General features: G+C 41.4%; 2 protein-coding genes across 3 annotated transcripts; both read left to right on the forward strand.

Moving 5' to 3' along the window:
• Positions 1-593: 593 nt before the first annotated feature.
• On the forward strand, positions 594-6,185 carry glo1 (glyoxalase 1). Its single transcript, XM_078279309.1, has 6 exons — positions 594-746; positions 4,109-4,191; positions 4,375-4,515; positions 4,599-4,666; positions 5,013-5,102; positions 5,757-6,185. Exons 1-6 carry the CDS (start codon positions 678-680, stop codon positions 5,846-5,848), a joined length of 543 nt encoding a protein of 180 aa, XP_078135435.1. The 5' UTR covers positions 594-677; the 3' UTR covers positions 5,849-6,185.
• Positions 6,186-6,277: 92 nt separating this feature from the next.
• LOC144534788 (lymphocyte antigen 75-like) lies at positions 6,278-17,653 on the forward strand. 2 transcript variants are annotated; one of them, XM_078277240.1, is made up of 4 exons: positions 6,278-7,914; positions 9,825-10,150; positions 15,313-15,587; positions 16,216-17,653. In XM_078277240.1, exons 2-4 carry the CDS (start codon positions 9,841-9,843, stop codon positions 16,408-16,410), a joined length of 780 nt encoding a protein of 259 aa, XP_078133366.1. In that variant the 5' UTR covers positions 6,278-7,914; positions 9,825-9,840; the 3' UTR covers positions 16,411-17,653. The 2 variants fall into 2 exon arrangements, with proteins under 2 accessions (XP_078133366.1, XP_078134193.1); XM_078278067.1 differs by having other exon boundaries at positions 15,421-15,587.
• The last annotated feature ends 8,547 nt before the right edge of the window (positions 17,654-26,200 follow it).

Here is a 26,200-nt window from a genome sequence, read left to right on the forward strand (position 1 = left end):
GTAGTGGATTAAAATAGTTACTGTTACCAAACTACAATGCTGGGATGCAGTATTATGCTGAACTGAGCATAATGAGAGCATAAGAGTTATTACAGTGTTATTGTATTGGAATACTTTTTGCGAGTTTACCTATTAAACTGGTAACTATATGTAGTGAAAAATGCTTGGTAATTAAAGGTACATTATGCATTCTACAGCAAGCTTCCTTAGTTCCATAATACTGAGCCTTGTCTAGCCAACAGATAAAAACTGTCTTTATTTAAAAAAAAGGTGGTGCTACTTGCACTTAACTATGAGTGCAAGTGCTAAAAACAGAAAGCTGGGCCTGTTTACACAGAACAAAGTACTGACACAAGTTAAGGGCAATTTACTCAATTATCAAAATACTTTTTGAAAATACACTGATTTGGTTTTGTTGGCAATTCTATATGCAATATCAAATCAGTCTTAATTATAAAGGGGGGGGAAATACCCTTTAATGTCTTAAGAAGTGTCAATGTCCCACCAGTGCTGTCCTGTAATCACTACATTCCAGTTGTCGTCAATGTGGCTTTTATTTTGAAAGCTGGTACCGGAAAGTGTTTCTGTTAAATGAGTCCGGCTGAGTCCCTCTCCCCTGTCAGTTCGCTCCGCTGAGCTGCGGTCCAGCTTTGTAACGTTCCAGTCTGTTAGCAAAAATGAGCGACAAAGGTCTGTCAGACGAGGCAGCGGCATCAGCTTGTAAAGATGGAGACCCAGTTACTAAGGTAAGATGATTGCCGTCCCTCGTAAAGTTGAACTAAACTTATACCAGTCACTGTCAAACCCAGCGACTACCAAACAGGTTAAACAGCGATGTACATTGTGTCCATTATCGGACAGGTTTCTTTACAAAATGTTCGCTGGGCCCCCGATGACAACTTATTCGGTAATGCTTTTAACATGTTTGTCAATGCTTACGACAAGTGTTGTAGCGACGTACACATTTTAAATAACTAGTGTAACTAATGTAGGTTTTATCACAGGGTGTTGTAAGCTAGCTAACGTTAACTTACAGCCGTCATTTCTCGCGTGGTAAGAAGCTCCAAACTTTGTGAGAAGGCCGAGACGTCATTTATTAAGGCATGCGTACAACAAGTCCTGTTAGGCAAGAACTGGCCGTACTCAGGAAAGTTGGCATTTAGGCGCGGCCAGACCATAATATTCTCGCATGCTGTGGCGAAAAGCAGGCGGGACTGGGAATGGTTAATGTGGGCAGTGTTGCAAGCATAATGTGCTAGAGCTAACCTGTATCCACAAGTTGAAGATCATATTTTTTTTTCTAACCATACCTTTTCTTGTCCTCACTGCCAGCCATTCAACCTCTTTCCAACCGTTCCGCCTGTATTCTTTCACTACTGCAACGTTATGTAGACAGCATATAATAACGTTACGATACATATATATATTACCCAAGAATATAAACAATCAATACTTGCTCAGATACAGCTCAGTATCAGTATGTCCCAAATCGGCATGACACTGGAGAGTCCCTATGTTTTACAGGCTCTTGTTAAAAAAATCTTAGGTTAATTTGTAGCATGGTCATGGACCTTTTTCACAGCAGCCATGTTGACTTGTCATAGTAGGAAGAGCACAGCTGAAATTGATAACCTTAACGATGGCTCAGTTCCATCTAGTGTCCAGTGAGATATTTCAGTGAGTCAGCATGAACAACACCAGGACCTCTCCTAAGGGGAATGCAGCCATCATTAATGGGTTGAATACACCTGTGCTGTTCCTACTATGACATGTCAACATGTCTGCCATGAAAAAGGTCTTATTTTTAAACATCTGCACTGGCTGTCATTCCCTTCCATCAAAGTCCACAATAAAGACTTTCTAGAATGTGTTTCTATTTACAGTAAGTGTGAGCTCTGGCAGGTTCAGCAGAATCACAGATCACATTTGTTAGAATTTGACCTGATAAATAAAAAAGACTATAATATGGATAAACGTCTATTCAAACATCTTATGCATGCTGCATGATCCACTTTTTAGCTGTTTGTTTGCTTTGACTTATCCACTTAATCAGATTACCATAATATGGCTAAATGCACTGCCTTTGTGTCATCCCATTAACTCTTTTGGAGTTTTGAAGTAATGAATTTAGCTATACGGTGACAAAACTGTGAGTGGAACATGTGGATGTAGTTAACTGGAGAAACGGATTACGGAAAGTTTCTCTGGATGTGTTGATACTTCTTTTACACTGTAGAAAGTTGACAAATTGTATTTGGTTGGAGGAAAGCCATAGGAATGGGGAACACTTGCTAACCACAGAGGTAATACTTGACTGTAAAACACACAGAGTAGTAGTTTGGTTTTTATACACTAATACAATACAAATATTGGGATCAGAGTAAAACCCAGTTTTATCAAATTTGCAGCATGCGAGCTGCGACCTATGAGATCATTTCTACCTGCATTAGTTTGACACAATAGACTCACTGTATGCAAAGAGTGCATGTCACCACTCAAAATGCACACTAAACTTCTGAGCCATCCCTGGCCATGTGAGATCCATGCAGGGCTCTGAACGTTGCCCTTAATTTACAAGCAACAATCGTTTGTAAAAATGCAATGCTTTCCCCATTTGCTTATGCGTGGGAGTAGTGCTTGCAAATCACTTTTGTGAAATGGGCCCTAGACTGTACATTTTAGGACTTCATCACTGTCATGGCATGTTTTTGCATATATAATTAGGGATTTAATTGAACTCATCCATGTAGGCCTGATCTTTTCAGTATGGTAATAATGACTGATGCATAGCTCACGCAGATGTGGTGATCATCGATTTAGATGCGGTTGGTTGCACAGAGGAGTAGTTTGGCTGAAATCCCTCTTCACGAGTGAGTGCCAGCACAGGCTGCAAACTTGGATTTGGAAATCTGCTGGAATTCAGACACAGCCAACAGATGTGCTGTAAAGGCTTCTCTGAGCTTTCTAAAACACAAACATAATACAGGGCTTCATATTTCACGTCTGTAACTCTTTCTTTATTTGGTCAATTTATTGAACATGCTAGAAAAATAACATAAAACTTGTAAGCAATAAAAAAAGATAATCAGACGGTATCCACCGCTACAAATGAGCAACTCAAATAATATTCATGTTCAAAGGGCTAGGAAGAAGTTGAAAACTTACTCATAATAGAACTTCAATTTCCATCTAGTGTCCATGTTCAACTCGGCCTTCTTGAACAAATCAAACCTTTTGGACAATACCAAGAACAAAATAATCTGAACAGATAAACTTAAAACCATTCCACAGCCAAACAGTCCACAAACAAGAATGAACCAACCCTGTACCCCTCTATCTTAGTGTTAATCATTGAATGTACATTCAGTGTACTTCGTCTTCCTGTGATAGCAGGGTCTGTAGTTTTTATGTACATGTACTCAAAGGGAATTAGGAACAAGGCCACCAGCCTCTAACGTTGGCTAACATGCAAGTGTGTTTCTGAGTAACCTGTTGGGTCTGTGGCTAACCAACTGTGGCTCCTCACAATTCAACCAGCAGTTGACTCACTGTGGAGCAACACATCCAAATTCACACTTTGAGCTAGTAAAATTGTTGTTTCTCATTTCTTACTGTTCTATCTGCATCCCCTTCCTCTTCCTCTGTGTTGGCGTTCTAACCTCTGGTGGATTTGTGAGGACTATGGTTAACTGCTCCTCAGATCTCTGCAGGGTAAATCCAGACAGCTAGCTAGACTATCTGTCCAATCTGAGTTTTCTGTTGCACGACTAAAACTACTTTTGAACGTCCACATGTTCCACCAAAACAAGGTCCTTCCTGAGACTATTTTGCAGAGGCACCGTGGCTCCGTTCGGAGCTTAGCACCGCCCATGACGATTTGTGATTGGTTTAAAGAAATGCCATTAAACCAGAGCACGTTTTTCTCCCATCCAGGAATGCTGTGTGGACTAGCCAGACCTTCCTTTGCAGCGCTGTGGAGGAAGGTCTGGTAAAGCGAGACTAAAGAAATTCTAACCCACTACCCTGTTATCTTTGTGATTGAGACATAGTGTAGTTGGCCACTTGTCTTAGTGTTCTGTGTCTATAAAGCTCTGTTTCTGTGTTGTAGGATTTCATGATGCAGCAGACTATGCTGCGGGTTAAAGACCCAGTTAAATCCTTGGATTTTTACACCAGAATCCTCGGCATGACGTGAGTACTAGTGTGTTCGTTTTCAGTTCAATTCATCTTTATTTCCACGTGCAACAAAATGTTCCCCAAAAGTGACACAATGAATCCTAAACATTTTTAGAGCTGTTTTTGGCTTAGTGTGTGTATGTGGGTTGTTGAGAATCTGAGACTGAGTCTGAGACTAGAGTGGCGTTTTCTCTCCAGGCTCCTGCAAAAGTTTGACTTCCCCCCCATGCGTTTCTCTCTCTTCTTCTTGGGCTACGAGGACAAGAAGCAGATTCCTACGGATGTGAAGGAAAAGACAGCCTGGACTTTTTCCAGACGAGCCACCATTGAGCTGACACAGTAAGGGTCTCCAATATGTGCCTTTCTCTTTCTTCCTCTTTTCATTTCCTCTCTTACCTTCTTGTATTCCTCCTGTCCTTCAGTAACTGGGGCTCTGAGGCTGATGAGAGCCAGTCCTATCACAATGGGAACTCCGATCCACGTGGATTTGGTAAGACCGCTTCCCTGTTTTACACACAGACAGGAAAGACCAGTAGAATTACTTTTGAAAGGGAAAGTGAAATGTATGCATGAACTTAAAATGCAGGAACACCCAGTCATAGTATTAAACACCTTCTTGGTTTAATAGTGAAACGTAACTGTCGTGATCTGTGTTTTAAATGTTGAGCAGTTTTTACAAGTATCTTAAGTGCTTTTAACTGTTGTGCACCACTTGTTTAAAGGATATACTGTATGCTTCTTGTCTGTTACTGTTTGAAGGCTCACTAGAGCAAACTATGTGCAACGGTAGTGTGGATATATAGTGTATATAACAGTCATTACCTGGGCTTTGACAGGACACATTGGAATCGCTGTTCCTGACGTCTATGCAGCCTGCAAACTGTTCGAAGAGCAAGGAGTCACGTTTGTCAAGAAGCCAGATGACGGTAAGATGTCAAGGGTCCTGACAGACGTTTTAGTACATTTCTTCACAATTTTTAATCTTTCTTTCTCCACCTCCTTTTTTTAGTTGGCTTATTAACTCAAAAATGAAAATAAAAATGAAATATGGGTTGAAACCATTTATTTAAGAAAGAAAAAAAAATTGATTCAAATTCTCAGGACAGGGAGTAAACGCTAAAATGTACCACGCTAGAGGTGACAAATTGGCTTTCTCACAAGTAATGTTATTAGTATTATTAATAATAAATCTACTAAGTTGCTCTCTACAGCCTCACTTCCATTCACTTCATCCCAAGAATATTAAAGCAATGCTGATTTGTAGATTTTTGTAAACTCTAAACTAACAGATAACTATAAGTATTTATACTTGTGCACCTTCAATGTAAGTGACAAAAGATAAATATGTATTTTCCTAATATACTGTATAGGACGGCTACACCTACTGACTCATTACACAACAACAGAAAGCACCTCTCAGTGCCTTCATCTACGTTTGAAAAGCTTTTCTCCTCAGTGAACCGCCGTGTCATTACTGCACCATGAATAGAACACACACTTTTTTTTAAAAGTGTATTTTTCACATTTATTCATATATTATTAACAACTCCTTTTTTGCCCTTCTCTTATTTCCTTTTCAGGTAAAATGAAAGGCTTGGCCTTCATTCAGGACCCTGATGGTTACTGGATTGAGATCCTGAGTCCTAACAATATGGTCTCCATTACCTCCTAAAAACTATGAAAACATGTCTGACCTGCTGCAGTGCATACAGGCCAGACCTTCTGTGGCTTCAGTGGGAGAGCACAACATCCGTGTTTAGCCAAGAATTTAGCAACATGTGCGGGAGAGCTGAGGGTGAATGGAGTGGGGGCAGTTGCACGATGGCAAGCAGTCTGCCCTGGCATGGGCTGGACTTATATTGGACAGTTGATGAGCAAATAGATTAGAGGTATTTCTATGAATAGCAACTACTTTGTGTAGCTGTTGCATTTGCCCACCTTCATCAGTTTGTATGTGTCTTCAAAAGATAATGCTGAAATAAAGCAGTATATTACTGTGTAAAACAAAATGAATTTGTGATTTCTTGTAGTTTTAAGAGATAAAGTAACTGTATTTTTGCCAAAACTCAAGGCCAAAGGTTTACAATTAGGATTTATAGCAAGCAATAATAAGCTATCGTGGTTTTTTGTTACAGTTTAGTCATAAAGGGAAAATGTGATTTACAGTTGTTAACGTTTTAAGAATTAATTATTCTAAAGTCAAATCTGAGACGATGACAAATGAAATTCATTGTTTGAAAAAAGACATTTAAAATTCACGCGTCCACTATTGAGCCAGCATCATTATAAAGACCATTCGGCTTTGATTAGTAAAGGTTGGGGCTACCCTCAAAATAATGTTAAAAATATTTAATTTGTGTTAAAGTGTCTGTATAGTCAATCACACATTCATTTATATTATCAAATCAGTTTAAAATGCAACATTAAGCCAGAATATCAAATACCACTTTAGAAACCGTTTACTGTGTTTACGATCACCAAACAATAAAATGAGTTGTTGATGTTGGTTGAATGGAAACCAAATAAAGAAGTTGTCCAAGCACTTTTTACATGTGTTTGGTGTGTAGGCTACGTTGGTCAAAACATCTGTCTTGTAACGATATGCTGGGTTCAAATCCCAGTGATGCCTGTCTTACCGTTCTGATCCAACCTGCTGCTGTTGGGCTTCTACATGCAAGCTCAGCATTAGAATTCAAACTAAATCAGGCACTATGGCGAAAAACACCAGTCCTCGCCTTCATTTGAATGTGGGTAGGGCGTTTATGCTACGGTGGTGGGGACCGCAGGGGGTGATGAAACGGAATCACCTTTTGGAGAAACGCCATCAGTTTAATATTTGATCCCAGAAGTCCTAACTGTGCTCTCTCTCTCTGTCAAAGTACCTGTCTAGTAAACAAGGGATGCTGGGTTCAAATGCCAGCGGTGTCTGTCTGATGATTGTGTGTTGCATTTAACATCAAGTCCTGTGAGTGCAGCTGTATGCAAAACAACACAAGCAGTTACATGGTGGTGTCAACGGTTTGTTTTTGGCCTACAGCGGGTCTTCAGGCTTAATTGGTGGTCTTCCTTCTCAACTATCTTTCCAGTACAAGAGTTGACCAGTGAGCCAGTTATCTGTACGTTTTTTGTTTTTCTTCTAACATCTTTATATATGTCTGTAATCATCAAAGTACTTATACTGTATGTAAAGAGCTAACATGTTTTTATTGTAAATTGAAATCAAGCCAGTTTTTGCAACTATTTGCAAAACGCAGCTAAAATGTTACTAACCATGGTAGTGTAACTGCAGTCACAAATCTACATTTTTAATAATTTCAACCAATTAATTCAAGCAAATCTCAGGATGCCAGTCTGGGGTTGTACTTCTTGCAAAATAATATGCAAATCTACAGAAAGGAAATATGTAAAAGGCAAATCAAATGAGATGCTTATGTTTGTTGAGGAGAACAGATCATTAAAATCCGTGCTGCTCTCGCTCTGCTTCACACCACTTAAGACATTTGACTACCGGGGATAAACAAGTTTGAAGATTTCTGTTGTGCCCAGGTGAATGACGCCAATCTTTTGGGCAAGGCGTCTCTACACACTGCTCTGATTGGTCAGTTTAAGTGGGAATCTGGTGCATCAGAGCTTGGATATATGTGGGGGGGAACCACATAGCCCTATATCAGCTCTGTCTCATCTCTTTTCAACTAATTTCCACCACGCTGAGCTCCCTTTGTTGGTGCCGTCATTATGGTGAGTGTTAACATAGAAACAGGCTTGGTTGTTGCTGTTTACCTTATGAGCTTTTCATTTTTGCTTGTGCAAATAAAGGATAAAGAAACTAAGTTTATGAATAAATGTAGTGAGAGAGTTCATCCTAGCAGTTAGACTTGTTCTGATGTGCAATTCTAGGTCCAATGTTGTTAAAATGCATGAATGTCTTAAATGGTTGAGTGTTGAAAAAGACTATTAGCCAATGTGCTTAGTTTGTTGCACTCTGTTATTCAAACTCAGACACCATCATTTATTATTGATAACAACTTACAGTTTAGATATCCACACTTATTTAACAAGAGGAGCCAGTGGGGGGGGGGGGCAGATGGTTCCACCTTTACCTGAAAACAACTTTCATTTACAGAGCAAGTTGTGTGTGGAATAATCATTTTATCACAGGAAAGGTACACTTTAAAAATAAAGTCAAATCTTACCTTCACTTAAATTATTTATCATGTTTTTTTTTTGTTTTTTTAATCTTGTTTGTGTGGTTTAAAATATTTGATTTTCTTCTTTGTCTATGGAGCTACCTTAATGTTAGCTATGTAATGTACTGTAATATATAACTTTGTTTTCAAGTTTATTGTTTTTATTTAATTGAAATGTTTTTAAATTTGTTTTTGTTATTTAGTTCTGTAAGCAGATATTGTTGTATTTATTTTATTTTCATTTATTTCTTTTCTTTTCTGTATATGTCATGAAATGTTTTAATATTGTCTGATTAAATGTTGTTTTGGACCTGAAGACTGGTCGTCTAGGCGTCAGCTAAAGGGGATCCTTATAATAAATACTAATACTAATGCTCAGCTATTGCTTACCCTAAGATAGTGACCTCCTGACTTTGTTTGGCTTGACACCTGATCGTGCTGCTCTGTCATAGTACTATATATATATATATATATATATATATACACTATATTAATTGAATTCCACCACATAAATTATGAATTCCAATATGTTATTTCCATGGCCTAGGAAAGTTCAATCAATATTTGTGAACATGAGCTACTCTCTCTCAAAGCCAGAGACCAGAGAACTAAGTCTCAAATTTGTTTGACGGCTCCTAGGCCTCAAGACTTTTAAGTCCCTTTGGGATCCCTCTGATAGATAGATAGATACTTTAGTCATCCCGAGGGAAATTTCATCTGTGGGATCTGGGGATTGGCTAATAAGGACCGATGATTGACACCTGGATGAACTGATAGCTCACATGTCCTTAAATAGGAATGACTGGGCACTCACTCTTCCTCTCCCTCCTCAAGGTTGCTTGTTTGTTTGGACTTTGGGTTGAGTTACTTGTGCGTTCTAACATTGCTCCACCTACACTACACATACACATATTACTGATAAATTACTGATAAACTGATAGCATGTTTACCTTTGTTTATTTAAATTAATTAAATTTAATTGAGCAAACGTGTGTTCTCCACATTTTGTCATGAGCCAGGTCATGACACTTGTGATGTCATCATGTAAGGTCTGGAGCAGCTCCATAGACAGTGAAATAAAGACTGTTCAGGCATTCAAGACTCTTGTTTTCTTTTTTACACCCAAATGAGCTTCATTTTATTGTAGTGTTCTCAGTTCCCATATACTTAGAACATTCCCCTGCAATTCATTGTCTATTTAGCACTTTCAGACTATACATTTTTAAAGGGGCATTTCAAAATGCCCCTTTAAATTCTAGTGAAATTTGCCTTACCTTTAATGTGGTTCGATTGATTGTGCCGATTATCTCTCTCAGTGGATCTCAATTATATGAATGAATGAATTAATGGATAGATGGATGGATGATGAATACATTGTGTTTTGTAATTAAGGTAGCAGCCTTGTTATTATTATTATTGTTATTATTGCATTGTGTTATAACATCTTTCTCTACTTTGAAGCCTTTCTGAAGACAACATGGAGAGAAACATCCCCAGGCTTCTCCTCATCCACCTCATCTTTTTCGTCCTCTCCACTCCTCCGTGTGCAGTCACTACAGGCCTGAGGATCTTAAAGGTTGTCCCCATCTCCGATTCAAGTACCTGGGCTGTTGCTCAGAACTACTGCAGATGGTACCATAGTGACTTGATCACCATCAGAAACCAACAGGAGGCTGACAAGTATGCCCCGTATGAAGGCTGGATTGGTCTGTATCTCAATACATCATCATGGGAGTGGAAATGGTCCAGAGGAGATGAGAGAGCCACATTCTTCAACTGGGATTCAAGTGAGAAGAAAAATTAGTATACTTACTAAGTCATGTTCTCATGTCCAGTTTTAGTGTACAATTGCTACTTTTAATGTATTCCATAATTTAAGAGTTTAAAATGTGATTAAATGACATGGACTGTACAAATACTGGATGTATAGCTTCTGGGTCTGAAAAGTGAAGCCAATGTGGAAGTGCCTTGAACCTGCATTCCGTCTCAGTTTTAGCAACGACTCCACTGGTTGCAAAAAGATATCCCATAATTATATAGAAGTCTGACAAAATGACATCTCACTTGATTTATTTCCTTAGTAAACATTTTCACAATGAGTTTATGATCTCAATCACTAGTTTCAATTCCTCTTCAATACAGCATGATGTTCATTTTGTAAATATGGTCCCATCCATCCATCCATCCATCTTCATCCACTTATCCGGGGTCGGGTCGCGGGGGTAGCAGCTCCAGCAGGGGACCCCAAACTTCCGTTTCCCGGGCCACATTAACCAGCTCCGACTGGGGGATCCCGAGGCGTTCCCAGGCCAGGTTAGAGATATAATCCCTCCACCTAGTCCTGGGTCTCCCCCGAGGCCTCCTCCCAGCTGGATGTGCCTGGAACACCTCCCTAGGGAGGCGCCCAGGGGGCATCCTTACCAGATGCCCGAACCACCTCAACTGGCTCCTTTCGACGCAAAGGAGCAGCGGCTCTACTCCGATCTCCTCACGGATAACTGAGCTTCTCACCCCATCTCTAAGGGAGATGCCAGCTACCCTCCTGAGGAAACCCATTTCGGCCGCTTGTATTGGATCTTGTTCTTTCGGTCATGACCCAGCCTTCATGACCATAGGTGAGGGTAGGAACAAAAACTGACCGGTAGATTGAGAGCTTTGCCTTCTGGCTCAACTCTCTTTTCGTCACAACGGTGCGATAAATTGAATGTAATACCGCACCTGCTGTGCCGATTCTCCGACCAATCCGCTCCATTGTCCCCTCACTCGCGAACAAGACCCCCAAGGTACTTGAACTCCTTCACTTGGGGTAAGGACTCATTCCCTACCTGGAGAAGGCACTCCATCGGTTTCCTGCTGAGAACCATGGCCTCCGATTTAGAGGTGCTGATCCTCATCCCAGCCGCTTCACACTCGGCTGCGAACCGAAGGTCACAGGCCGATGATGCCATCAGGACCACATCATCTGCAAAAAGCAGCGACGAGATCCCCAGCCCACCGAACTGCAACCCCTCTCCACCCCGACTACGCCTCGATATCCTGTCCATAAATACTACAAACAGGATTGGTGACAAAGCTCAGCCCTGGCGGAGGCCAACTCTCACCTGAAATGAGTCCGACTTACTGCCGAGAACCCGGACACAGCTCTCGCTTTGGTCGTACAGAGATTGGATGGCCCTGAGAAGGGACCCCCTCACCCCGTACTCCCGCAGCACCTCCCACAGTATCTCCCGGGGCACCCGGTCATACGCCTTCTCCAGATCCACAAAACACATGTAGACTGGTTGGGCATACTCCCAGGCTCCCTCCAGGATCCTTGCGAGAGTAAAGATCTGGTCCGTTGTTCCACGACCAGGGACGGAATCCGCATTGTTCCTCTTCAACCTGAGATTCGACTATCGACCGAACCCTCCTTTCCAGCACCTTGGAGTAGACTTTACCGGGGAGGCTGAGAAGTGTGATACCCCTGTAATTGGCACACACCCTCTGGTCCCCCCTTTTTAAAAAGGGGAACCACCACCCCGGTCTGCCACTCCTTAGGCACCGTCCCAGACTTCCACGCAATGTTGAAGAGGCGTGTCAACCAAGACAACCCCTCCACACCCAGAGCTTTAAGCATTTCTGGACGGATCTCATCAATTCCTGGGGCTTTGCCACTGTGGAGTTGTTTAACTACCTCAGCAACCTCCACCAGGGAAATTGATGCCAATCCCCCCCCTCATCCTCCAGCTCTGCCTCTACCATAGAGGGCGTATTAGTCGGATTTAGGAGTTCCTCAAAGTGCTCCTTCCACCGCCTCTATTACCTCCTCAGTTGAGGTCAATAGCGTCCCCATCCTTACTGTACACAGCTTGGATGGTTCCCCGCTTCCCCCTCCTGAGGTGGCGAACGGTTTTCCAGAAGTACCTTGGTGCCGACCGAAAGTCCTTCTCCATGTCTTCTCCAAACTTCTCCCACACACGCTGCTTTGCCTCTTTCACGGCAGAGGCTGCAGCCCTTCGGGCCCTTCGGTACCTTGCAACTGCCTCCGGAGTCGTCTGGGATAACATATCCCGGAAAGACTCATTCTTCAGTCGGACGGCTTCCCTGACCACCGGTGTCCACCACGGTGTTCGTGGGTTACCGCCCCTTGAGGCACCTAAGACCCTAAGACCACAGCTCCTCACCGCAGCTTCAGCAATGGAAACTTTGAACATTGTCCACTCGGGTTCAATGCCCCCAGCCTCCACAGGGATGCACGAATAGCTCCGCCGGAGGTGTGAGTTGAAAGTCTGTCGGACAGGGGCCTCCTCCAGACGTTCCCAATTTACCCGCACTACCCATTTGGGCTTACCAGGTCTGTCCAGAGTCTTCCCCCACCCCCTGACCCAACTCACCACCAGATGGTGATCAGTTGACAGCTCCGCCCCTCTCTTCACCCGAGTGTCCAAAACATACAGCCTCAGATCAGATGAAACGATTATAAAATCGATCATTGACCTTTGGCCTAGGGTGCTCTGGTACCAAGTACACTTATGAGCATCCCTATGTTCGAACATGGTGTTCGTTATAGACAATCCATGACTAGCACAGAAGTCCAACAACAAACAACCACTCTGGTTTAGATCAGGGAGGCCGTTCCTCCCAATCTCCATGTGTCTCCATCATTACCCACGTGCGCGTTGAAGTCCCCCAGCAGAACTATGGAGTCCCTGACTGGAGCCCCATGCAGGACTCCACTCAAGGTCTCCAAGAAGGCCGAATACTCCGAACTCTTGTTCGGTGCATATGCACAAACAACAGTCAGAGTTTTCCCCCCCACAACCCGCAGGCGTAGGGAGGCGAACCTCTCGTCCACCGGGTTAAACTCCAACGTAGCGGCGCTCAGCCGGGGGCTTGTGAGTATTCCCACACCCGCCCGGCGCCTCACACCCTGGGCAACTCCGGAGAAGAAAAGAGTCCAACCCCTATCCAGGAGTATGGTTCCAGAACCAAGACTGTGCGTAGAGGTAAGCCCCACCAGATCTAACCGGTAGCGCTCCACCTCCCGCACAAGTTCCGGCTCCTTCCCCCACAGAGAGGTGACATTCCACGTCCCCCAGAGCCAGCCTCTGCTGCCCGGGTCTGGTCCGTCGAGGCCCCTGACCTTCACTGCCACCCATGTGGCAGCGCACCCGACCCCAGCGGTTCCTCCCACAGGTGGTGGGCCCATGGGATGGAGAGATGTATGCCACGTAGCTTTTTCGGGCTGTGCCCGGCCGGGCTCCGTGGCAAACCCGGCCACCAGACGCTCGCTGACGAGCCCTCCATCTGGGCCTGGCTCCAGACGGGGGCCCCTGGCTTCCTCCGGGCAGGGTCACTTCATCCCTTCCTCGATGTTTCATAGGATTTTTGAACCATTCTTTGTCTGGCCCCTCACCTGAGACAACTTTGCCTTGGGAGACCCTACCAGGAGCACAAAGCTCCAGACAACACAGCCCTCAGGTTCATAGGGACACACAAACCTCTCCACCACGATAAGGTGATGGTTCCCGGAGAAGGTAAATATGGTCCCATTTATTTTAAAATAGATTAAAAAAAATAGATAAATAGATAGATAAAGCAAGGGATGCTTTAGGGCGTGGCTACATGCCAACCTGTCAATCATTATAGAGGCTTAGCAATCCGTAGCCGTGCACTTGTTTTGGGTTGTTGTCCAACATCGTAAACTTTGACACTTTTTTACTTCATCAAAGTTATTTTGGAAATTTTGTATAGAGGATGAATCCCTCTGACAAATAACCGAAGCATTGCCATAGAATATGGTACAGATATCCATGGTAACATGAGGATCAGTCCTATGAGTTTGCTGATCCCCTGACTCTTCTTATTGTACTTCTAGCAGGTCAAAGTTTTCACTTATCTATTTAAATATCGTAACATTTATCAGATAAATTAGCACAATATTTTGTACAGGCATTCATGGTTCCCAGTGGATAGATCCTTATGATTTTGGTGATTCCCCTGGCTTTTCCTCTAGCTCCATTATGAGGTTAACATTTGTGGTTTTGAGTGAATTATCTCAATAACTAAATGGATGGAGATTCATGTTTCCTGCTGGATGAATTGTAATAACTTTGGTAATCCCTTAATTAACACATCACCAAGGCAAATCAGCAGGTCAACATTTGTATTTATAGTATATCATAGTATATAGTAAGCTATTCTAACAGTTGGTTTATGACCGAATACCTGTAAAACTAAAAACATTCCCATCAGCCTCAGCTGCACTTTGTGTTTAGAGCTAATTAACACACTTAACTAAGATGGTGAACATTATTTATTATAACGTTGTGATTGTGTAAGCATGACTATGTTCATATTCAACACAAGCACCATTGTTGCTAGGTACAGCCTAATGAAGCCACTAGCACCAATGTAGCCTCTTGTTATTGCAGATCTCATTCCATAGTTAGCCCAGGAGAATGCTGTCCTTCTACAGTATGTAAACAATGCCAAAGGTTTTAAGATAATACTTAATAAGGTATTGTCATAGCTATAGCTCATTTAGCTTATTATGATAAAGCAGTGGGAGTTGCTCTAATGCATAAAATGATGCAATTTACTTGAACACGATTGTGTGAAAATAATGACTGAAAAATGTTTTAATAAGAATGTATTTGAGCATGCAGCAAAGTTTTATAAGGACGATATATACCATTATTGTGAAATTTCACAAAATTATACAATTACTCAACTGATATAGCTTAAGCTAATTGAACATTCTAAGAACATCAGCAAACCAGAAATAGTTAGGAGGGGTTAGAGGTCAGAGGTCACGGCTCTCAAAGCAAGGTAATACTGTACATATTTCTGTGAGCTGAGTAGTGTAAAGAATTTTGGGGGGTATGACTTAAATTATTCTTAGCGGTTAACAGAATACTATCATGTCCATGTAACAGTTATTTCAGTCGCTCTTTTCTTGTTCCTGTAGATGTACCAGATGGTGATGAGCACCAGCAGTGTGTTTTGAAGGATAAGTCATCTCCAAAATGGCAAAATAAAAAATGCTCTGACAGTCACCCCTTCTTGTGTGATGAAGGCCTGATTCTGGTCCAGGAGAAAAAGACATGGGAACAAGCCTTGGTGCACTGCAGACAGCTGGAGGCTGCGGGCAGCACCACACGGTACCAGCTGGCCGTCCTGTCAGAACCAAACGACAATCTGATGGACACCGAGACAATAAGACTGAATGCAAACACGTATGAGGTTTGATGTTTTTCTGCAGACTTTGTGTGTGTTTGTGGTCAGGTTATGTCATGTTAAAGACTTTTTTACTTTTTTTTTTTAGATCAATTTTTTATTATTGTTTAGCAGAGATTTGGCGGAGTTCGACATTTTGAGAAATACGCTAAATTGCTTTCCTGCCGAGAGCATCTGGTTAGCTTAGCTTAGCAGAAAGACCAAAGGAAACAAAATCCAGCTACCACCACCTCTAAATGTGTGTAAAAGTGATGTTGTGGTTTGATATGGGCTTATGTAATATGAATAATTACCTGATTTAAAAAAAAAAGGCAGCATCAAATGCAGAGAAATTAACATCAGCAACCAAGATTACACTTGTGTTAGCATGTAGCTACATGTAGTTAGCACGTTCTACTGTCACAAATCACTGATAAAGGCTTCTAAACCAAAAACTACAAAACCGGTTACATTTACCTCATCATTTAATGCTTGACCATATTTCTGATGAACATCCGACATTGTAACATTGTATATATGACAGAAAATAAGGAAAAGCATAATAGGTCTCCTTTAAAATGTAAAATGTGTTGTGTGGTTTACTGGTGGTGGTGAGTCAGCAGCGTTGACATTACCAAACTGTTGTTTCCTGTAGGTGTGGGTTGGACTGCGTTTCCTGGCTGGTGATTGGCTGTGGATGAGCCCAAACACGCCGGTGAGATCCAACCTTCCTCAGTGTCCTGCAGAGCAGCAGCACTGCGGCGCCCTGGTTCCCGATAACACCGAGTGGAAGATCATGAGCTGTAGTGAGAAAAGAAACTTCCTCTGCAGCAGAACACCCACCAAATAACTATTTTTTCCTCGTTAAACGTTTGTGTTCTCTTAAAAGGATGTAAGAAATGATTTAATGTGGATTAAAGTGCTTTGAGTTAGATCCCTAATAAAGGGCAAGAACATGATGAAGATTTAAACGACTCAGGTCAAACTCATCATTTACACAGTGAGACTGTCTATTTACCTTGGAACGCTCATGGGCTTTTAGAAGGCATGGACAAATAACCTTTGTTGTTAAGGGATGACGGAAATCCTTTTAAAAGCTTATTGTAGGCCTAAAATGACATGATCACTTGTTAGAAAACCATGCCTACAACCCAGCACTGATTTCTTTGTACTTGAGCTTGGGCCAAGCTCGAATAAAAACTCAAGCTCAAATTGACAGCTACATTGTTGTCTCTCAGAAATACGTTGGCCTTTGAGTTAAACTTTCCTCCCTAAATTCTCCTGAGAGAATGCAAACATTGCACGAGAGATCTTTAGAAACATTGCAGATGTAAACAAACCTTTACGTTTATCATAAACAATTCATCATAATCATTTTTAGTTGTTGTCTTGTACTAGTTTTTGATTTAAAAAAAAATCTGTCAATCAATTTGGGACTGATATCAGGTTGGTCTGTATTGTAACTACTTGAGAATGTAAAATATCTCCCTGTAAGATTTTGTTTGCCACTAGAGGGTACTCTTAACAAGTGAGCATTCAGTCACCTACTATGTTGCAGATACCTGCAATAGTAAAGAATATATCTGTTATTCGTTTGTCAACATTATAGCATACAATAGCAAAATTATAATTGGATTCTTTATTTTTATGAATAAGCCTGTTATCATTATGCCTAAATATGCAATGACAGGCTTGGGAAGGAGTTATGTCTGTATTATTTGTGAGACATGTCACAGTGAATAGAGTCAGCCCTACAATCCCTTCAGTCCCTACATTTCCTTTTCATGTATGTAGTATATTAAATCCACTGGTGTCAAAGTAGTATTCTGGATTTTGGAATTTGACTTAAACTGCACCATACTGTACATATACTGTAAGTATAAAAACAATCAAAATGTACTTCTAAATTGGAATGGCTATATCAGATGTCACCTTAAACCTGTGTAGCACACGAGTTAAAGCATCATCTCATCTGAGAGGCTTCATCAGTTCTGCAATCAGGTACTTACAATACAGTCCAGATATCATAGTAACATAGTGTGCTCAGAAGCTCAAAATAATTGCACTTGAACTGAGATTTAACTGATATTACAATAATAAAAACTGACTTGTGTCCACTGAAAATCCAGAAATCATTATTATTTAAATCCATCATCTGGCTGATAATTGAATCTTGTCTTATCTCGTGGTCCAGCCACAATGGCCACCTTCTGGGCATGAAACATCCGGCTCAGATTTTAGTTTTCTGTCTGGGTGAACCTGGGATGACTCGGCCTGTCGGAGTGATCCCTCCATACTCCCAGAGAGAGAAGACAGCAGCAGACAAGCTTTGGCACTCTTAGGGAAGCGAGACAGGGCTAAAAATATTTCGATTGAGTTTCCTGATTTATAAACCTCCCACCACTTCCTTTACTATTCCACCTACTGCAGAGCAAACCTAAAATGGTTTACATGTAGGGTTAATTGGTTTGCAAGTTATGAAACACATTTATACGATAGACAACACGTACTTGTCATTAAAAATGACAAGTATTGTCTTTAGTGATTAACGTTAATTTAGATCTAGTCATTTAAATAAATGCCTTTTATAGTCACAGGCTGCTGCACATTAAGATGAAATAAAGCAACATAGCTTTTGTCCCACTATGCTTTAGAACATAATGTATGAAATTAAATATATACAAGTTTTATTTAATTATAGTATCTCATCCACAGCACCACCTCTGTCTCTCTCTGTCTCTCTCTCTCTCTCTCTCTCTCTCTCTCTCTCTCTCTCACCTGCCCCACATGTCTGCAGCATTTCAGTGTGGCAGGAGACCAATTGCATATTGTACGTTTAAGGTAAAAAATATGAAGCCTTTGTAAGTAACTGTTGCGCTCCAGCCCAATGTTGATTCAACTCAAAGAGACAATGCATCTCATTTCTGATTGGCCTAGGGTGGGATATGGTAATACATAGATGTTTACTTTCCACTGACTTTAAAGTACTTTTGGAATATATTAATCTCCAGGTTTTGAATATGATAATGTGATGATACTGAATAGCAATATTTTTTTCCAGATTGTATTCCTCTCAGATGTGGCAGTGGTGTGCAATTTGTGTCCGTGCAGATTCATCATCATAATGGATTAACTTTAACTCTTTGTGCCTGCTGTCACCTGCTGCAAAAAGCCAAACTGTTTAAAGCACATCAAAAGCAAGAGTATTTTTCTAATCTCCCATGTGCAGATACACCTGTTGACTGTGAATCATGTCAATTATCTTTGTGCTATTGTGCTGGTAATTGGAATGGAGGGTAAGGTGCTTTCTTCTTTGCTTGGATGTAACGTGATATACGTATATGTGAAGAAGTACAGATGGTAGCTATAGCCTAAGTGCAGGCTCGTTCAGGTTCACCTATTGTGCAAAATAGCAAGCGGTTATTAAAAGGTTGAACATGTGATGCTCATCACAGCCAACAGCCTATATAATTTAGATTAGGTCGAATGGTCAAGTGCATTTTGTTTCATGACTAAAAGGAATGAATTTACATAATGGATAGGGTGGCACATATTGTACTGAAACAAAGAACATGACTATGACAAAGAAAGACAACATATGGCTGACACTATGAGATACAAAGAAATTCATGTGAATTTACAGCATCTGTATTTTGTCAAAATATCTGAAGGTCACGTTATTGTTCTATGCTATGTTATACGCGCCAGGATTTAGGGCACCTACGCTGGGAAGATGCTAGATTGCACCCGATACACGTGTCAACGCTAACACTTCAACAGACGTTATTCTACATACACTGCTTTATTAAGCTACATGCTATAATGTCAGGGAAACCTTTAATCTTGGTTGCTAATCTTTTTCTCCCCAATTTCGGACCACATTCATGCTGGAACATATCCAATCCTTCATGGTAGAAAGTGCTGCTATACTCCGTAACAGTCAGTCTCTTGTTGCGTTAAGGGCGCGTTGTAGGAGGTGTTGAAGCGTAATGTGTTTATATTTTTATTTTGTGGAAGCATTTTGAGTCAAAGGCGAAACAACACAGATATGATGGGTTCTAGTGGGACTTGCCATGCCCGCCCCGAAATAGATGTAGCATCAAAGTCAAAGTGCTGTCACCGATGTAATGACCCTTCCTTCTTTCATAGTTTCCTTGGCTAAGCCTTAATGTGGTAACCTATGGGTTTGACTAAGCATCCAAAGATGTTTTTATGCCTGTTTTTTATACCCAAAATAAAAATCAATCAATCAATCAAGCCCACGAGGCAGTGATAGTGCTCTTGCAAAATAGTTTCTGGAAGAAATTTGTTTTGGTGGAACATTTGTATGTGCCATCATTTCAAAGCTACGTCAATTAAAAGCGTTGTGTGGCACAGCTGCCATGGTTTGTATATTTCAGTGTCACGCCTCTTTTTTACATCATCTTTGCCGGAAAAAAACTTCTGCAATGGATACACCTGCGCATCCTCGCTTATAGCTGCTCCTTTCTCCTCTCTCCTTTCTCCTCTCTCCTTTCTCCTCTCTCCTCTCTCCTCTCTCCTCTCTCATCTCTCATCTCTCCTTTCTCCTTTCTCCTCGCGTCTCTCTCCTCTCTCCTCTCTCCTCTCTCCTTTCTCCTCTCTCCTCTCTCCTCTCTCCTCTCTCCTCTCTCATCTCTCCTCTCTCCTCTCTCATCTCTCATCTCTCCTTTCTCCTCTCTCCTTTCTCCTCTCTCATCTCTCCTCTCTCCTCTCTCCTCTCTCATTTCTCATCTCTCCTTTCTCCTTTCTCCTTTCTCCTCTCTCATCTCTCCTCTCTCATCTCTCCTTTCTCCTTTCTCCTCTCTCCTCTCTCCTCTCTCATCTCTCCTTTCTCCTTTCTCCTCTCTCCTCTCTCCTCTCTCCTCTCTCCTCTCTCCTTTCTCCTTTCTCCTCTCTCCTCTCTCCTCTCTCCTCTCTCCTTTCTCCTCTCTCCTCTCTCCTCTCTTATCTCTCCTTTCTCCTTTCTCCTCTCTCATCTCTCCTCTCTCTCCTCTCTCATTTCTCCCTCTCCTCTCTCCTCTCTCATCTCTCCTTTCTCCTTTCTCCTCTCTCCTCTCTCCTCTCTCCTCTCTCCTCTCTCCTTTCTCCTTTCTCCTTTCTCCTCTCTCCTCTCTCCTCTCTCCTTTCTCATTTCTCCTCTCTCCTCTCTCCTCTCTCCTCTCTCCTCTCTCATCTCTCCTCTCTCCTCTCTCATCTCTCATCTCTCCTTTCTCCTTTCTCCTTTCTCCTGTCTCATCTCTCCTCTCTCCTCTCTCCTCTCTCATCTCTCCTTTCTCCTTTCTCCTCTCTCCTCTCTCCTCTCTCCTCTCTCCTCTCTCCTTTCTCCTTTCTCCTCTCTCCTCTCTCCTCTCTCCTCTCTCATCTCTCCTTTCTCCTTTCTCCTCTCTCCTCTCTCCTCTCTCCTCTCTCCTTTCTCATTTCTCCTCTCTCCTCAAGTATTTTAGGAATTTTGACATCCTTCAAGATGGCGCACTGAGATAGATTTTTGGGTCAGAGGAAGGAGGCAAAGGAGAGATGAGACATTCACACTTACGGACAACACACTGCCATTAGGACTCTTGTTGCCTGTAAAACTTCTAAATAAATCATTCAACTGCATCAGTCTGCCTGTTATCATCTGCGTTAGTGTCCTTCCCCTGCTGCCTGCTCTCCTAACTGTGACATAATCAATGGATTATCTTCATGTCACTGAGGCAAACACTGTAATGTGTGAAATAAATTCTACATCATTACATTAAACACTAGAATAAGCTTCAGTTACTGGTGATCACTAACATTATGAGCAACAAGAAGTAGTCAAAATGTCAGAGGCTACTGGACCAAGACTTACTATAGGGGAAACAAACATCCATTTGACAACACATGTTTTTTAAAAGCACCAAACAAACCTGAGCAGAGGAAGATCTTAGGACAGCAGACTGGATCTGCAGTCCTCCTCACTTCCACCACCAGAGTACCTGTTATAGAGTGAAACCTTGGCTCATCCTGGACAGTCATCGCTTCAATATGATTACACTGCATTCTAAAGCAAATCTGTTTTCGCTGAGTATGCAGCTCCTATTCAAGGTTGGCTCTGTTCAAGCAGGTTGAATGTATCATTATCCGATAAAATTGTCTGATTCAGGTGACCTTCAGTTCACAACCGCCTGTCCACACAGATAATGGAATTCTCACTCACAGATATGTTATTTATTGGATCAGGACAGGTTTTAGCATTAATGAAGGTGAATGGTTACTTCACTGCTCTTAGGTAAAATTTGCATTAATTCTGCCCCAGTATTTTACATGGACGTGTGTCAGTGAGCCACCAGCTAATATCCATCAGTGGAGCTGCTTCTTAATGCACATCCACGCACTGGTTGCAGCAGTCGGCTATGGAAGTTATTGAAACAATGTGAATTTCTCAAAGAATTATATTATTTTATTTCCTATGCAATTTACATTTTTTTATTCATCAACTGTGATTGGTCATGGTTCATCAACAGTTTTTTTGATTGAATTGAATTTATGATAATGGAAGCCGTTTATTGAGAAAACAGCAAATGATTGTGGATGGATTAGCACACATGGTAGAGTAACTTAGTGAAGTCTGCACGTGGGGTCTAGATCCTTTATAAAACATGTGTGCTATCTGTGGTAAAATGAGCTAATCGCATGCTCGTTAGATTACCACTGGACTCATCACTTAAGCTTTGACTATTAGACATGTACTGTGTGCACACATCTTGCCCAGCTGTGATGTTAGATTCAGCAAGTTTGTTGTCAGCTGACTTCCCTGCCAGCTCCTTTTAGCCTGTTAAATCACATCTGGCCCACATGTGGGTCAGTATTACATAAGCTTGCAATGTGGCCACCTATTGTTTAGAGACCATTACTAAGGGATTTACTTTCCTGATGCTGAATAACATATCCAAATGAATCCTAATGACAGGTGCTGACTGATGCCAGATCGTCTTGAACCCTAGTGTCAAGGTTCCAGCATTCATCTTGTGTTTTCAAATGAGTTTTTGACCCCTTGCCTGTTTTGACTCTGCCTTTAGCCTAAGCGATTCAATACCTCTGCCTTTCCTGACTTTTGCCTGTTTTTTGGACCTTGCCCTTGGATTTGGATTTGGACACTGTTACCTGGTTTTGGAATAAACCCTTTTGTGAACTTTAATCTGTCTGGAGTCGTGCATTTGGGTCCTTACTGGTTATGTCCTGATAAAGGGGAGGGTGATAATAATACTTAGCCCCAGTACAAGCACCACAATTACTGAGGATCAATGTGAGAATGAGTCTAATGTCTATGGAGCTGGGAAGGTCACAGCCTGTTTGGACATTGGCCCAGAGTCGGACATCTGCATGAACCAACGGCCAGCACCAATCAGCTGATCCAACACAGCTCGCCTTCTGATAATCCACCGCTGTAGATTGAATAGAGGAGAGTCTTGCTGCGGCTGAGAGCTACAGCAATGACATTCCAACAATATGTGTTTTCTCCTCTGCATGGCTCCTGTCGAATGTCCAATGTCCAATGTCCAATGTCCAAAATAGAACAAAATAGCAATTAATTATGAACCATTTCCATCCTGTTTGTAGTGATTATATCAAGCAATTGATTCCACCTAGATGAAAGACAGCTTTACAACTTTATGTTATGTTTTGGTGATGAACAGATGCATGTCTCTCTTCTGTTAACACCTGATGCCTTATATGATATTAAAACAATCATTCTGTAACAGGAGAGGAGGCGTGGTGATAGATTAACAGTCTAGGTCATAGTTTGAAACCAGGTCATCCTGTCTCAACATGATTTCTACTCTATTGTTTAATAAGTTAGAGGGGAAAATTAAATATGTCCAAATATACATCTCATTCAGTGGATTAAATTTAGCTCATTCTTGCAATTATTTCCTTTTTCTAAACCAAGAAACACTTGTAATTTTTATAAACTGATGCTAAATCTTTAACTCCTGACTGTGGTCGTAATGTCTTCCACTAAGCACCTTTTCTATTTGTTTTCCCTTTTGGAGTGCCTATACACATGGGAATCACACATACAGGAAGACTTCATTTGTTACTTCATATAAAGAGCTGAGATTATGCGAGTGTATAGTGTAGGTGGTTCACAATGAGCTGTAAAAAAACAAGTCTGTAGGGTGATCTCATTCTTACAACAATGTGTTGGAGCTGAAATGTGAGGCGTAGTTTATGCATGAAAACAAGACTTACTCACTGGTGACCTTTTCTTACACATGCATATCTATAACATATAGGCCTAACTACTTGGCCATAGTTACAGTCAGGGGGCGGCAGAAACAAACCTTTTGAAAGAATAATTTGACATTTCAGGAAATTTGCTTATTGTAGCCCATCCTCACCAAGAAAACGACCATATAGGTCGATTGTGCAAGCAGCTCACAACGACCCATATTTATGACCCATATAAATTTAGCTAGTTACGTTTCACAACTTTAACTACGTATTTAAAACTGTCAAATGACTAAAACAGACAATCGACCTAATCTGTCGTTTAGGTATCGTGTTGGCTTATTCACTTTCTTGCTGACAATTAGATGTGAAGATTGATACCATTTCCATGTCTTACAAGTGGTTTGATCTCATCTAACTCTCGGTTAGAAAGTGAATAAGCGTAGTCCCCAAAACATCAAACCATTCCTAACTTGTTAGCTGCCTGACAGTCACCTATCTATACATTTGCGTACATTTGCTGACTTATATTGTGACGTAGTATTAAGAGCGACAAAGACTGCATGAAGAGGTGGACAGAATGAATGGATAGGTCAAACAAACATGGGCCTTTCAACCATAATTAACTTTTTTACATTGACTTAACTTAAAGAAGTAACTTAATTTACGGAACAAACATACTTATTTTTTACCCGAACCGTGATCTTTTCCTAAACATAACCAGTAGTAGTATTGTTTGAATTCACAAAGGTAACCACATGTTTAAAATGGATGAGTTGGGAATGACAGGTGAAATGCTTTCGTAAGTAGCATGCTCTTTATGCCTTCCTATGAGATCATGTTGGAAAGATGCTGAAAAGCTCCATAGAGCTGAGGGAAACTGCCGTAATTCTCTGTGGGTCCATCTCTACATACAACACATTTCACTTGTGATGCATTGTGGGGCACATACCGGTATTCAGCCAAATCACCAGAAACAAATGTAATGTTATATACTTTGAGCAAAATGATATTGCATTATCCTTACTCAAATAAAACTTCATCTGCATGACTAAATCAAGTTACCTGTAAAAAGAGAAAATATAGTTTCATTTATTTATATTGATTTTTTTTAATAAACCAATTAAACTATTCAAACCTCACAGCAGATGGCAAAAAACAGCTGGAGGAGGACCATTTTCTCTAAAGATTTGTTTCTTTGTTTGAGTGCTGCTGCTAATGGAACACTGACAGCTGTAAGACTGGAAGAGGAAACATTGTTCCTTCTTTCTTTGTTTCTTTATTTCGGATCCCCATTAGGTAGCCTACTGTTTCAAAATGAGCTGCAGGATAAGTCAATGAGCCTCAGTGTGTGGTACTTGTTAAACCTCACAGCAGATGGCAAAAAACAGCTGGAGGAGGACCATTTTCTCTAAAGATTTGTTTCTTTGTTTGAGTGCTGCTGCTAATGGAACACTGACAGCTGGAAGACTGGAAGAGGAAACATTGTTCCTTCTTTCTTTGTTTCTTTATTTTGGATCCCTATTAGCTGCTAACAATGTAGCAGCTACTCTTCCTGGGATCCACACAAAACAACCACAACATCTGCACAAAAATACCAAGACATATAAGAAGAATAGTATTGTGTATGTTTCGTAACGTAGTGTCAAATAGTATGAAATCACACTCCGACAATATCATCACATTCCGACAATAACAGCCCAACATCTGCTTTGACAAAGGAAAACAAAAAACATTCTGTATCATACGAGAAAATGCTACTAATGGAACGTATTGAATACATAATACAGGGGTGGACAAAAAAATAAGAAACGTGGCAATATAATGCACACTTTCTTATAACAACTCAAAATATGGCCTTTACAAACTGACCACAACAGCAACAGCTCTCTGACACAGTGTCAACAAAACACCTTAAGCTTGATTGCATTTTATTTTATGATATTCTTGTAATGCCCACTCCCTTATCACACATAATGAATGCAGTTATTAGGAGCAGGTTTGGCGATGCTAATAGGGACTGTGGTGTCTCATTACATTTACTACAGCTGGGTTAAAATGAGAAACTTTGCTGGAGCTCAGGGTTCATTGAAGTGACGCTTCTGGGCTGCGGAGACGCTCGCACTGTGCAGCCGCGCGGCCGCGCCCACAGAGCGACGGACGCGCACACAGGACGGAGAGCAAACTGCGTCTGGAAAAACTCCTGAAGGAACACTGAATTAAAACTGAGAGGGAAGACTGGAGACTACTCCAACTCAGTGCTTAGTGCTTCAGCATAAGAAGTCCAGCAGCGAGGTGGCGCTTCCATAAAGAGGATTTCATTTATTTATCACTATCTGATATGGGACATACATCGCTCCACGGCAACACGGACATACAGTAAATGTGAGTTTGCTGTGGCTATTTCTTGTATTTATAGGCTATAT

Source organism: Sander vitreus, chromosome 1 (genome assembly GCF_031162955.1).
Source record: "Sander vitreus isolate 19-12246 chromosome 1, sanVit1, whole genome shotgun sequence".
NCBI lineage: Eukaryota > Metazoa > Chordata > Actinopteri > Perciformes > Percidae > Sander > Sander vitreus.

What these genes read in the sequence shown, in the direction of transcription:
- glo1 (XM_078279309.1), top strand. Translation starts at nt 678, where the DNA reads ATGAGCGACAAAGGTCTGTCAGACGAGGCAGCGGCATCAGCTTGTAAA. An exon ending in ATGGAGACCCAGTTACTAAG is followed by an intron (nt 747 to 4,108) that starts GTAAGATGATTG and finishes TCTGTGTTGTAG; the next exon opens with GATTTCATGATGCAGCAGAC. An exon ending in TGTCAAGAAGCCAGATGACG is followed by an intron (nt 5,103 to 5,756) that starts GTAAGATGTCAA and finishes TTTCCTTTTCAG; the next exon opens with GTAAAATGAAAGGCTTGGCC.
- LOC144534788 (XM_078277240.1), top strand. Translation starts at nt 9,841, where the DNA reads ATGGAGAGAAACATCCCCAGGCTTCTCCTCATCCACCTCATCTTTTTC. An exon ending in ATTCTTCAACTGGGATTCAA is followed by an intron (nt 10,151 to 15,312) that starts GTGAGAAGAAAA and finishes TTGTTCCTGTAG; the next exon opens with ATGTACCAGATGGTGATGAG. An exon ending in TGAATGCAAACACGTATGAG is followed by an intron (nt 15,588 to 16,215) that starts GTTTGATGTTTT and finishes TGTTTCCTGTAG; the next exon opens with GTGTGGGTTGGACTGCGTTT.